General features: G+C 38.3%; 1 protein-coding gene across 1 annotated transcript in view; it reads left to right on the top strand.

The window, feature by feature from the left end:
• The window catches only part of dntt (deoxynucleotidyltransferase, terminal), a 171,483-nt gene extending 166,813 nt beyond the window's left edge, over positions 1–4,670 (top strand). Inside the window, exon 11 of the mRNA XM_056232678.1 lies at positions 4,351–4,670. Within this exon, the coding sequence (XP_056088653.1) occupies positions 4,351–4,437 (87 nt within the window). The 3' untranslated portion in view covers positions 4,438–4,670. The remainder of the gene's footprint in view (positions 1–4,350) is intronic.
• The last annotated feature ends 10,727 nt before the right edge of the window (positions 4,671–15,397 follow it).

Raw genomic sequence — 15,397 nt, 5'->3', positions numbered from 1 at the left:
CTTGCCTATAAATTTGATACAAAATTTTATTTTATTTTATCACTTCGGGGTAGGTACGCGAACCGAATTTCCACAAGCATAGCATAGCAGTGATAGGAAAATCAATGTTTCTGAATGACAGATCCTAATGATGATATGTAGATTGAGAAGAGAAAAGGTCCCAGCACTGAGCCCTGAGGCACTCCAGTAGCTAGATGTGTGATTTAGACACCACACAGATCCAATGAGTGGCAAACGAGCTGCTACATGACTGGATTTAAAAGGGGAAACTGCGAAAACTCGAGTAAAACAAAATGATTATCAGTTTGGCCTCGATATAGTGTTCCTTACAACTTACCAAAGATCCAGTGATCCGTGGATATTGACATGCAGCAGGAATCCTGATTCCTGACATTTATACATGCTTGATTTCGACATCAGGGAAATACATAAAGCAAGTTTATATAGTGTAACAGCGCAGCGCTTCTGTGTACGTCACACGCAGGCTCACTATTGGCCGGCGCTGGTCATGTGTGTGATGTGTGTGACGTACAACCTAGAAGCTTTGCGCAGTTATACTACGTGAAATCTCGAGGCCAACGGAGAAGGAAATGAATAGTTGAATAAAGTCGTTATTTTTGTTTGTTTTTTTTGCGCACAGAAAGTATTCTCGTCGCTTGATAAACTTAAGGTTGAGCCGCTGTAGTCACTCTGACTATTTTAACGATGTATTTAATAACTTTTGGGCCGGCAAGTTTCAATCCCATAGAAGCCTATGGAGGAGTGAGACAGCTCTCAGATTTAATCACACATATCTTAATTTGTGTTCCGAAGATGAACGAAAGTCTTACGGGGTTGAACAACATGAGGGAGAGTAATTACTGACAGAGTTTACATTTTGGGGTGAACTATCCCTCGGGGTAGGTACGTGAACCGAATTTCCACAAGCATAGCATAGCAATGATAGAAAAATCAATGCTTCTGAATGACAGATCCTAATGATGATATGTAGATTGAGAAGAAAAGAGGTCCCAGCACTGAGCCCTGAGGCACTCCAGTAGCTAGATGTGTGATTTAGACACCGCACAGATCCAATGAGTGGCAAACGAGCTGCTACATGACTGGATTTAATAGGGGAAACTGCGAAAACGCGAGTAAAACAAACAATTATCAGTTTGTCCGATAATTGATATTTGATATAGTGTTCCTTACAACTTACCAAAGATCCAGTGATCCGTGGATATTGACATGCAGCAGGAATCCTGTTTCCTGACATTTATATGAGCCTGATTTCGACGCCGGGGAGATACATAAAACAAATTTGCCTTTGAACACTTAATATAAATACAATATAGGTAGATCTAAATCCAGATGATCACTTATATCAATGTTATATATATCATAATATCGTCCAGCCCTTAAGACTTGTATGTACATTTTTGTCAGTGTTTATTTAAAAACGTCCAATTATCACAGAATATAATATGGTAAATTTTTAATTGATGAGTTTTCAATACAATATATAGGGTATGATTTTACCCCTAAATTCAGCATATTGACACAAAATCACAACTGCAAATCCACCTTTCTCTGCCTGGATCCAGTTGTTTCTATGATTTGCAGCGATGCATTTGCTTCTCAGTTCTGTAGCTTTCGACAGTCTGTAAAATATATCTCAGATTTCTTGTCAAATAGTTGTACAGTCGATCTCAAAGCTCTTTCCCGTTTTAGATGTGTCTTGTGTGTTTTTCGCTGCATTCACGCTGAAAACCAATGCTACCGCATACCCTCTATTCAGTATTTGAACACTAAACGTTGACTCAACAAAGGCTGTTTTGAAAAAGCTTTAAAAAGCCTTGATGTTACAGTCAGAAAGAACAATATAACGAACGATGTATTCAAAATCACATCACAAGTTGGATTCAGTCACTATAACAAACATTAATGTCAACTTTATTAGTGTAAACTACCTCTGAGGTCAGATTTTTCGTTCAGGTTTTACCAATTGGCGATTGGCTCTTTTATTTAGAAGGCGGGACTTATTTCGCCATATTGCATATACACACCTTTTTTTGTACATCGAAAGTCTTTGATCTTACTCAGAAAGTTAGTTCAACTGGTGACATGGATCTGTTGTGTTGATGGAAGAAAGGACAGATGGCACAATACGAGTGTTTGGGAAACCTATTAGGAATTATTATGAAATGAGACAATAAAGATATGAACACATCTGCACTTTTATTGTTGTTCATAAACACGCAGGATTATATGGACACTTCAAGCAACGCTTCATTTACTCAAGAGATCAATGAGCATCATAACAGGATTATGACCAGCGAAGGCACCATTTGATTAATACTAAATTACTCGGTTAAATGCCAAACAAACCTAATGTGCTCAAGCTGGGTTTGTAGTGTGAGGATTTGCTAGATCTGCTGGACATGTAAAGTCTCCGAGCTTCTGGATGTGTGTGTGTGTGTGTGTGTGCTGGAGACATGCTGTAGTAATGTGGAGCTCTTCCTATATGGAGTATCTGAGGGATTGTGGGGAACGGGCATTTCTCAAGGAAGGCTTAGTTTGGCGTTTGGGATCACATTTGAGCCCGTCGAACGCTGGAACAGACCTTGCACTCTTGATACTCTCTCAGTGGTGAAATTTCTATGCATAAGCTTCCAGAATTCAGCAAAAACGGTCGAATAGAGTTTTTTTACAGTCAAACCAAAAATTATTTAGACACCAGATATAATTTTTGTTATTTTTTAACTAGTGTGTGCAGGACACTATAGTTCATTTATGTAAGTGAGGAGAGCAAAATAAAGTAAACTGTGATATATTATCCAAAAATTCTTCACACAGCGACTACCAGTACAATTTATAAAAATTTGGGAACAAAAATTATTCAGAAACTTTGACCTGACCATGTTTTGCTTGCATGTTTTTTTCTGTAATTGCTAATGCACCTTTTTACACACAGACTGAACAACATGAAATGTGCTATAGAAATACATTTTGACTTTGACAAGTCAGTTCCAGTTTAGCACTTCCAGGCATGACGTGTCGAGCTCAGAGCTTCCCTTCCGCTGCCACCGTGAGTCAGACTCGCTTCTCCAGCCCAGATATTTACCATCTCATGACATCACGCCCTGAGCACACACACACACACACACACACACACTCTCTCTCGACGTCTATAATGGCTTTTCCCCCTAACACCCGTCCGTGGCAAGGTCAGGAAGGTTGTTAATGCAGTGCACGCCTCCGGTTTGCTCTTATTCATCATATGCGAGACTCAGTTGAGGTGAACTCTGGGAAGCTCAGCTTATGTGCATGCAGATGCAAGTGCAGTTTGAGAAACAAGTAGGGGTGTAACAATATATCATGATGTCACAATATATCGCAATACAAAAATGCAACAATGTGTATTGTGGATAGTGACAATGTGTATTGTGGAAAGTTCACCCAAAATAAAAATTACTGTGTGAGAAAAAATTCAAGTTTTCAGAGTTTTAGTGTCTCTACTACATTAAACTACTATATCATGTTGAATATAGTGTATAATAATGCAATGGGGGGATATTTGTGTGTCCTGATAATGCCAAATGTCTGATGTTACCAGTAAAAGTGTCCGACATTATAATTCTGTATTTTCAGCTTCAGAATCATGAATATTGTTATTCTGGTGTCTCTATTGTCCTGTGTCCAAGTCTATTCATTTACACACACAATGTAAAACCATATTTAGCATTTTAATCAACAGTGCATTTTTTGTTCACCTTTTATCATGTCTTGGAGTATCGCAATAATATCGTATCGTGATTTGTATGAATCGTGACATGAGGGTTTTCTCCTGCTTTTTAAATGTTGATAAGTTCATTTATTTTGCCCCTCTAATACGAGGGGCAAAATATTTTTGTGACTAACCGTATCACAGTCATACGGTTAGTCACATGTTATTTCCTTGTGTGTTTCTGACCCATCGGTTGAGACGCTCTCCTTTTAAAACATTTAGAGACAGTCTTCATCTGTGAGACTCAAAGTAAACAGAGCGGACACAGTAATCTGAAGCAATCACATTCACTGACCTTTAAATGTGCAATAACATGATGCTGTGATTCTTCATGCTCTCGCAGTCTCTCTGTCGAATCATTCGTCAAGTCCAGTGAGTTTCCTCACATTATTCTCAGCGGAGATCACATGAACTCACCATTCTCTCTCTCTCTCTCTCTCTCTCTCTCATCTCTCTCTCTCTCTCTCTCTCTCTCTCTCTCTCTCTCTCTCTCTCTCTCTCTCTCTCTCTCTCTCTCTCTCTCTCTCTCTCTCTCTCTCTCTCTCTCTCTCTCTCTCTCTCTCTCTCTCTCTCTCTCTCTCCAGAAAGCCTTCTTGCCTGCCTGCACCGAAGAGGAGATCTTTGCTCATTTGGGTTTAGAGTATATTGAACCCTGGCAAAGAAATGCCTAGTTTGCCTGAGATTGAGCGTGAGTCTTCAGACCGACGCTGACACTCACACTCGAATGACGCTGACACACACACTCGAACGCCTGCTGTGTGACTCGACCAGCCAGCGTGAGGATTGTTACTGTGTTATTTTTAAAGCATTTGTTTACCAATCGCATTTGTACTCGCTTAAAAATGTGTTGCTGCATTATAAGAAAAGATCACAGCAAATGTCATTTGTCTACAAGAAAGATTCACAAGCATACTTTTTAAGCTTAATTTCTGTAGCGCCAAACAAAACTGCAAAAAAAAGATTGTTTCCGAACAGGTTTCCAAAAGCGTCTTTAAAATCACCTACTTTTCATGGTTTAATCCACTGATGATGGATAAAATGAAAGTCCCGCTCTAAATTTTTTCTTTTCGAATATCATGTTTTGTTTGGAAAAACACTTTGTTTAAAAGTTTGCGGTCAATACGATTTTTTTAAAATGTTTTTGAACTTCTGAAGTCTCTTCTGCTCACAAATGCTGCATTTCTTTGATCAAAAAAATACTGTGAAAAACAGTGAAATATTATTAGAATTTAAATCAGCTGTTTTCTGTGTGAATATACAGTAAAGTGTAATTTATTCCTGTGATCAAAGCTGAATTTTCAGCATCATTACTCCAGTCTTCAGTGTCACATGATCCTTCAGAAATCACTCTAATATGATGATCTGATGCTCAAGAAACATTTATGATTATTATCAGTGTTGAAAACAGTTCATATTTTTTTGGATTTTATTTTTCAGGATTCTTTGATGAATAGAAAGTTAAAAAAAAAACAGCATTTATTTGGAATAGAATCTTTTGTAACATTATAAATGTGACTTTTGATCAATTTAACGTGTCCTTGCTGAATAAAATTAATTATTAGTATTTCTTTTTTATCTGACTGACCCCAAACTTTTAAACAGAAATATGTCAAATCATTAAAAGTAAAATAAGTTGCAAACATGTTCTTTAAGCTGTAGTCTGGCTAATTCTCTTCATATAATTAGATGATTATTATTAGTCATCTTTTCTTTCTCTTAGTCTCTCAAGCATTAGTTGAGTTATAGAGTTGCATGATGTTACATCAGAGCAGCCTTTTAATATTCATTCATCAATAGACCTTTTGAACATTAGTGAATGTTAATCAAAATATGATTTAAATTAGTTGAAATAATCATGGGTTGGCTATATATTTAAATAATTTTGATTAATTATATGGGAAATTATGTAAAGATGTTGCAGCACTGTAGACATGGTCTGATATTTAAACACTCATTATGTTTGTTCTGATATTTCATGCACACCTCGATCATGTTATATTTGTTATTGAAGTTAAAATGTCTTGAGGAAGATCGCAGGTCCAGATCTTCCTATTTAAGGATCTTTAAGTAGAACAGCTCAGGCGTTTCCAGGACTCGACCCGAGGGCCTTTCTTTCTCTCTCTCTCGCCCTCTTTTTATCTCTGACCCTTCCCAAAACACACACAGCAGAACCACAGAGCGAACCGGACTGAACCGGCTCGAGCTTTCAAACTGGGTTAGCCACTGTTGTGTTGGAATTAAATTACTTTACAATGAATTTTACAGCTCACAGCAACACCACAATTCCCACCAGACTCTGCAGTGCTGTGTTTTAGATGAGCAGTCATCCCTCGCAAAACCTCATTCAGTTCTGACTTTGTTAGTTAACTCTTTCCCCGCTATTTTCCACTGTTATACGGTAGGGGGCGCTGTTACACATCTTCTGAACGAGTACAGCATCTCCCGATCAAAACACAGGAGAAGAAGAAGCAGAAACCAGAGATTGAAGCACATGTAAAATAACACAAACATTAAACGGCATATAAATCAAAATGTTATGAATGAAATGTCGACCCAGGACGAGGTGCAGGACTGTGAAGCTGTAGGGGTGTTGATGGACTCGATCTACTCCATCTGTGTTTTGATCATCGTTCTGGATCTGGAAAGTCTGACAGAAACACGATTTTCTCAGCATTTTGCTCAAAATTTTGCTTTTTTTAGGAAAATTACCTCAAAATGTTGCTTTTTGTGGAAAATTACCTCAACATTTTGCTTTTTGGGGAAAATTACCTCAAAATTTAGCTTTTTTTTTTAGGAAAATTACCTCAAAATTTTGCTTTTTGGGGAAAATTACCTCAAAATTGAGCTTTTTTTTAGGAAAATTACCCACATTCAAGGTTGATTTAAAAGAATGCATGAAGTTATAATCAAATTTCCATGCAACAAAATATTCTCAGGGCATGAAAGTTTGGTGGAAATTATCAAAAATGCTGGCGCTGGATGGCAACTTAAAAAAAAAAAAAAAAAAAAAAAAAAAACACTGGCAGGGAAAGAGTTATATGACAAATATGCATCACATTAAGTTTATTAGTTTATGTTAAAACTAATCCAAATGCATGGAAATTTGATATGCAATTCAAGTACATGAAACTTAAATTTAGGCCTAAATATTTGTGATTCGAACCCTTTTGAGACTTTAACATCTTCTGTTTACTTCATATAATACATTTCTGGTCCAATTTATCAATGCAAAAAAAAAAAAGGTTTTATGGGACTTGCTTCAAATCTCAACATCATCGATGAACTCAAAATTGCCAAAATTTTTTAACGTTTTTAAAATGCCTTTGGAGAAAATAAATGGGAAAAATACTTCCGGAAGCAAAGCTGATTGATTGCTGATCCGTTCTTTTGCTTGTGATGCAGGAATTATTAGGATTTATTTTGCTTAGTTTTAACTGATGCTGGTGTAGAAAGCAAGAACGGCATGTCAGCATCGTCAGCATCCGTTCTTGCACAAATCTCAAGTGTGTGTGAGCAAATGGATCTGCTCATTATCTGGACATGATTTTCCGGACGCTGTTTCAGGCTGGCAGGGATTTTATTGTGGAGGATTTTGCATATTTGTTTTGAATATTTATTTGTCTTGAAAATGATTAGAACTCTAGCTTTGCAAATGCTAATCAAGTCTCAGTGTGTTTATGAGCATTAATATTGTATGCTGTAATTTCAATGAGGTTCATTTTTGTAGTTTCTCAAAGCTTTTTTTGAGTTTAAGTTTTAATAAAAAGTTGATTTTTGAATATGCTTTCGGCACATTGAAACTTTAAAAACTTGAGTGTGCTGACGATGAAGTTCTGCTCTGTTCTGTTCCGTCTGGTTTTAATAAAAGACACTTTGCTGGGAGCAAGAATCATTTCAGTCTTAAAGAGACAGTACACCCAAAAATACCAATCATGTCGTTCAAACCTGCATGACTTTCTTTAGCAAAATCTTTGCTTTATTCTTAATTTGAAATATTATTATTTAAAAACTCATTTTTCATAATTTAATAAAATAAAATATGAATAATAAATATCTGATAGATTAGAATGAGCAAAAGCCACAAATTTAAGTCATATTTAATATATAAAGCAATACTGTAGATTTTTAAGGTAAAAATACACCAAATGTCATTGGTTCTCATGTTTTCACAACAACCAGTCACAACAGCTAAATCCCTCCCTGATAGTTAGTAAAAATACAATATAAACAGATAGGCCTTTTGATTTTCATAATGTAAACTTCATCAACAAAGTATTTTTCATTCTTAGTTCAATGCTAACTAGTTAACAAACGGGACCTTATTGTACATTTTTAACTTGTTGACCGTATTTTAATTTTCAAATATTCCTTTAATGGGCTTGTATATAAAGAACTGATGCTGAATGAAGAAACTGCAGAGATTATTGAAATACTCAATACACACACATTACAACATGCGATGCAGAAAGAGACACTTCTGAATAAGTCACAGAATCAAATATTAAAGGTAATTGCAAGTTTTTAATTTTAATAAACTAATACTGAATATTATATAGATCTATTGTTTACATCAAATTCATGCTTTAACAGTAGGGTAATCATCGCCGGTTTCATCAGTCCAGTCTGTCTGTATAATGGCTTGCAACCAGGGCCTAAAACTAACGTTTTGCCACACCGGCTAATAAATATTACCGGTCATAAATATTTTAGTTTGGAAACATAAAGTTACCAAAGTTATTCAGTCAAGATCGATGAGTGATTTTTCTTTGTCTTTGGTTGTTTGATTAACATTAAAAACACACAGCAGGAATATTAGGCTGCTGTCCCTTTAAGAGCTAATGCACAGATCCAATACACTGATACACATGCGATTTATTTCTCAACTGTTTACATTAGAGTTGCCAAAAATTACCGACTGCAATTTTAAAATTGTGACGCTTTGAGCGCTGTTGAGCGGACTCGAAACACCTCTGATTGGCCGTTGTACTCGCGCGCTCATCAGATATGTCTGTGATTGGCTACAATGATCAGCGCTTCAAAAACATGTTGTAAACCGAGCGCTTACACAGATACACACGAGAGCGTTTAAAAAAAACGTTCAAACCCTTTTGTGTGCTCTCAAACGCTGATCATTGTAGCCAATCACAGACATATTCAATGAGCGCGTGAGTACAACGGCCAATCAGAGCTGTTTACGAGTGAAGTCGGTACTTTTTGACAACTCTAGTTTACGTTCAGTCAAGAACTAACTGACTGTGTTTACAAGGATACTTGCCAAGACGGGCATTTTGACATAATTTTGTTTGAACATGTCTGTTCAAGTGCAAGAAGACATGAGAGAGACTCAGATTTCTAGTTGCGAAGTGAGTAACGAATGAATAACGAATTCCCTTTCGCATCTTCTTGAGCTTGAATATTTAAATTGCCAAGGCTTGAACTTTCGTGATGATGCAGCACTATCTCACAATTTTTCATGTTAGAATTCATAAAAATGTCACCGGCGAATCGCGAGTTATTTAGGCCCTACATTTGCAGCCATAAACGTCGGTTTAGCTTTAAACGGCGTCTTCCAAGACGCTATTCTGTAAACATGTATTTTTTTGCATTCTGATTCTGACATCCAAAGCCTAAAGAATAGTGTGCACGCAGCTGAAAGATTTATTGAAACTGTTTTAATAACTCCATCCATCTTCTTCCGCTTATCCGGAGCCGGGTCGCGGGGGCACCAGTCTAAGCAGAGACGCCCAGACTTCCCTCTCCCTAGACACTTCCTCCAGCTCTTCCGGGGGGGGACCGAGGCGTTCCCAGGCCAGCCAGGAGACAAAGTCCCTCCAGACACACATCCGGAACAGATGCCCGAGCCACCTCTCCATGTGGAGGAGCAGCGGCTCTACTCTGAGCTCCTCCCGGGTGACCGAGCTCCTCACCCTATCTCTAAGGCAGGGGTCTCAAACTCAACTTAACTGGAGGCCGCTGGAGGTGGAGTCTGGGTCAGGCTGGGCCGCATCAAGGATTCCACAAAAAAATAGTTTTCAATTCACGAGTTCACACTTACAAATAAGTCAGATAAAATAAATGCGTATTTGGCGTGCTGTCCGAGGAGAGGGCTCCGGGCTCGGTATTCGGCCCGAACCCAGAGTACTCCCCCCGTATTGCTGGTTAAGAAGTAACCAGGCGAGTGTGAGGAGACGGGGTGCTGGAGGGATGCTGATAACCTGTCGAGGAACATTGGTGAGTCAAATGAGTATATAGGTCTCCAACTCAAGCTGATTGGATAGACATGTTGATTACTGATTGTCATGATGTGATAATTGGATCAATTATTTGAACGGCTCCTCCCGAACTTTGTTTATAAAACATCATGTATTCCACAAAAGGAGCACAACTGATCCAATCTTCTCAATCTTTATTATTAACGTTTCTTCTGAACTGTTCCTCTGAATTTGAACATTCCTTTCTGTGCATGATTGGTTCTTCATGAGCCGTCCTTCTGACAGTTGAAGTTCATTTTACAAACATTCCTTTTCTTTTCCTTATACACAACATCTTTGTGATACTTATATTTGCTCATGTCCTTTTTATTTTCAAAATGATATATTGAATGTTTTTTGGAAGGCACATTTCCTTTTATTATACTTAGAAAAACAATTATTGCTTTTGAAATACAAATATTTGCATTCATGTCTGCCCGTCTTATTGAATTCTTTCTACACATGTATAGTGTCTCAGGCAAATTACTGACTTAGCAAACCTTCTTATCGACCTGTTGGACACATATTACAAGCTCAAAATGATTATTCTCACACTGTTTTAGAGCAGGGGTCTCCAACACGTCGCTCGCGAGCTGCCAGTAGCTCGTGGCCTGATTGGTGGCAGCTCGCCAAGGGGCCGTTCACATATCGCGCTCACATATTATGCACGCTCAAGTTCGTTATTTCAAATGTAGGCGCTCATAATTGAAGCGACGCGCTCATTTTTTCTAGGCGCAGTATGTTTGTACTTCGCGGTTGTCTATGACAACTATTGACAACAAACCCACCATAAGCCGTCACGAGACTATCTATGGTAGCCCATAATAAAAAATAATAAAAAAAAACGCGGCACACGCAACGACGGGCCGCACTAACATTAAACTTTAATGTCAAGAAGGGGGCCACAAAATATCACGAGTTTGAGACCACTGCTCTAAGGGATCGCCCCGCCTGTATCCGGGATCTTGTCCTTTCGGTCATGACCCAAAGCTCAAAACCATAGGTGAGAGTAGGAACGTAGATTGACCGGTAAATTGAGAGCTTCGCCTTGTTCACAACGACAGACCGGTAGATTTGACCCAGGGCCGATTTTTTGCCTCCACAACCATCCGGGCTGCAGTCCGGTACCCATCAGCTGCCTCAGGAATCCCACAAGCCAGCCAAGCCCGATAGGACTCCTTCTTCAGCTTGACGGCATCCCTTATGCCTGGTTCAGATTACACGATTTTTTTTGTCTGTTACGATAGTCACTGTGTCAGATTACGCGATTTTGACTCCTAAAATCTTGTCGTGTCGTGGACAAGAAACATGTCAGACTACCCGTTGCTTCCTGACCAGTCATCGCGTGCCGTCTTTAACGACGCGCGTGATGTCATCGAGAAGGCGAAACTAGTAGCGAGTGACTTCCGGAAACAAACGTAAACAAACAATGGATGAAGCGGTGAGTGTTGGCTGTCCTGTGTTCAGAAAAACATAAAAAAAGAAAGAAAACCCGACAATGGACACGTTCCTGGATTGCTGGAAGAGGACAGTATGGGCTGTCAATCCTCCAAAGAGAACTTGAGGTAAAATATTGTTTTCTGTTACTGTTACCACAGCTCCACGAACCTTTCCTCCATGTCATAACTCCACCTAGTTGTCACGGTTGGTAAATCCTATGTCTTCTTCTTGTCTCGTGTCTCTGTTGTTGTATGTGTGTGCGCTGATCAGAGGGGCGTGGCCGCTCGTTCAGCAATCCCTCATTACCTCATCACCAGCTGCAGTCTATCCATTCCTGTGTATATATCTCATCAACTTCTCATCTCCATTGTCAGATCGTTGTTTTGTGATGTCCGGTTGTGTTGATCCCTCTGCGTTCCAGTCCCGTGCCTTCGTTGTTCCTGTTCGTGTTCCTGTGGTCGTTATCTGGATTCGTCTAGTTTGTTCAGCACTCTCCGTCACCTCACTCACCGGATTCATCTGACCATTGGAGTCCCTGCGCCGCTAGCCTGTTACCACTGGACTCTTTCTTGCTTCATCATTGCTTTATATTAAATACTGAGTTTTTACTTGCATCTTGCTTCCGAGTTTCTATCATTACACTAGTAGCACCATCGTCTCTCTTTCGTTTCGCCATTTTTGAAAGTTGTGTACGGAAAAGCTTCGGTGCTCCTATTGGTCAACCTCATACATGTGACGGAACCCGTCGTGGACGACCGTTAAAAAAATTAAACATGCTAGTCTTTTTGTCATGATGTCGTGAAGCATCGTAGGTTGTCGCCCACTATGACACACTATACGAGATGATACGATCGAATCTTGCGTCCCGACGCCCGTTGTCGGCCTACTCAATCACTTTTTTTTGTTTAGAACTTCAGAAATCTTGTTTTTGTTTTGTGTGTGTGTGTGTGTGTGCGTGCGTGCGTGTGTGTGTGTGTGCGTGCGTGCGTGTGCACTGTAAAAAGTGCTACACCCACAAAGTAGGTTTTATATATTTTAAATATTTGTAATCTAGTTTATTTTATTGGTTTTATACAAAAAAAGTATCAAAATACTTCCTCTTTACTTAAAATATATCAGTTTTTATATAACAATATATTTTAAATAAAACCCATGCAATTTATTTGGGTAGTTATTTGTATGTGGTTGTTGTGTACAATAAATGTTATAAAAGTGAGTTGACAATGCACAATTTATTTGAGCAGCTGTCGATGTGACAGGTGTGTTCATCAAACGTAAATATTTTAAATTTTATAAGTTGGCATTATCCCTTTTTCACTGGCGGGGACTCCAGACAGATGCAATATCTTCCTCGGCACTTCAACTGTTTGGTCGCTGCAGCGGATCTGAATTTCAGGGTCTGATTAACACGGTAAGTTGAGCAAATTTAGCCGAATGACTGGTGATGTAAACTAAAGTCACGCAAAATCGCTTACTCCACTAGGGAGCTGAGGTTAGGTTTGCAAATTGTATAGCTAGCTATCCTGCACACATGGTAAGCTAAGATGGCTGCACAGTGTGGTCGATCGGCAGACAACAGCAGCGTTTAAAAACACATAAGTTACGTATGTAATAATTATTTGCACAAATGCCCTCAGTTATATTGTTAGATTGCACAGATTAAATTTCGGGATTAAATGCGATCGAAACGGTCGCAATTTCGAGCCTTCAGGCAATAGTTGTGCGGGCAAATAAGGGAAAGTAAGATGTGATGTTTTATGGACAACACTTTGTTTTGTGTGTTTGTCTGACAGGACTCAGAGATTATGTTATTATACTTTTGCATTACTAAAGCAGATGCACAGATTAGACTGTAGAGATGTATGTTTAGTAGTCTGTCTGATTTTAGAGATTTGATCCACGTTATTTTAATGCTGCATAGTCAATTAATGACATATTTTTGGTCTAGATTTTTAAACTATTTCTAATCTATTACTTAAAGAAGTTACATTTACAACTGATTTTTTAACCTTATTTCTAACATCTAACATTTTCCCGGTCTTTAGATACCCAAGCACTTTTGTTACCTGGGGTCTTCGAGCTTCACATCCAGGTAAGACAAACTTCAGAATAGATTCAATTACAATTTGATCAGATTATACGTGTTCTGTAAGTCCAATAGACGTTCAGGGAACCTCCATACAAGGTTAAAAACTAGTTCAGATGTGGACATATTTTATGTAATTTAATGTCTCATTTAGACAATTTAAACTGTTTCTGGACCAAATAAACACTTTCAGGATGCATTAAATTGAAACTCATGTTTATTTCAACGTAATTTCTAATTGCAAAGCAACTCACAAACAGAGTAATGATTTCATGATTTTTGGACAAACACACACTGACAACTTTAGACAGTTTAGCATCTGTAATTTATACATATTTGGATCGTGAGAGAAATCAGATTCGAACCAGGGACCTTAAGCTGCCTGCCCTAAGTAGACAGTAATGATTTCATGATTTTTGGACAAACACAGTCTACTTAGGGCAGGCAGCTTAAGGTCCCTGGTTCGAATCTGATTTCTCTCACGATCCAAATATGTATAAATTACAGATGCTAAACTGTCTAAAGGTGTCAGTGCGTGTTTGTCCAAAAATCATGAAAAGAAACTTCACTGTCTGTTAATTGCTTTGCAATTACACATGGAAATTACATTGAAATAAATGTGAGTTTTAATTTAATATATCCTGAGAGTGTTTATTTGGTCTAGAATAAGTATAAATTGTCCAAATGAGACCTTAAATGATGTTGAAAATTGTCCACATCTGAACTAGTTTTCAACCTTGAAAGGAGCTTCCGTGAACGTTCATTACAGAACACCTAAAAAAAGTCGTAAAAACTTTCATTCTGGCTCCTCAGTGGACGTCTTTTCAATGCACGTCTTTGTGACAAAGACGTTGAAAAGATGTCTTTTGGACATAATTTTGCTTAGTGGGTTTATTAATATTGTGATGATATGGGGTGATTACGTTTGCTCTTGAAAGATATTTAAACTGTAGCTTAATTAACAGTAATGTGATGACCAATCAGGTACAGGCAAGGACAATTGCAATTGGTTTATTGTAATGCATCCTTTGAACCAGAAAAATACAACACTCATGCTAGAGTAGATCATGATATTTTAGTACCCACACTCTATGGCATTGTCATGGTAGACTTCACTCTGGTCACATGTTCTAGTCACAGTATCCATCTTGTATCCACCACCTTTAGCAACAAAAGTACAATTTGGACTTTGTGTCTTATCTCTTCTACCTGTCTGCTAATATTCATCTCATTTCCTATTTGTCTGACCAAACTCTTGTTTCTTTTTTGTCTCCACCAATAGAGTCGGGCTGAAACAGAGGTGCACGCTGAGCTTGGCAGTTGCCCACTGAAAATTTACATGTGCCATCACCCCGACACGATTGGGATTATCATATAAGGACAGCCCGTGGTCAGAGGTGTGCCAAACCTGTCGAAAGCATGCTGCCTCCTGTTTGAACTTACCTATGCTCTCGACCTCAAGTATCCCTCAAAACTGGTGTATACTTGAGATATATCAGAGGCTTTTTGTAGGATTGGACCCTGTGCGTCCTAAACCATCATCATGTCATTTTTGACATTGCAGTTCCAGTGTGATACAATGTGATGTTATGGCTCACATTTACCTTGATCCAAACATTTCAGATTGGGCAGTTTGGATATTTCACTGTACTGTTCAGAACAGGTTGAAAATACACTTCTACAGTGTTTGTTTTATATTAGAGTGTACATGTGCGGCCACATTTATTTGCTGTTTTGTAGTCACTGTTAAAAGTGACACTGGTTGACATTGAATAAATTATATATTGTTTTCAATCTATCTTCTCATCTTTTTCTTCTTCAATTGAATTTGTAATTGTTATTGACAATTAAAAA

This window comes from Rhinichthys klamathensis, unplaced genomic scaffold (genome assembly GCF_029890125.1).
Source record: "Rhinichthys klamathensis goyatoka isolate OS25496 unplaced genomic scaffold, OSU_Roscu_1.1 h1tg000352l_1, whole genome shotgun sequence".
NCBI lineage: Eukaryota > Metazoa > Chordata > Actinopteri > Cypriniformes > Leuciscidae > Rhinichthys > Rhinichthys klamathensis.
This window is presented reverse-complemented; position numbering and strand designations above follow the sequence as displayed.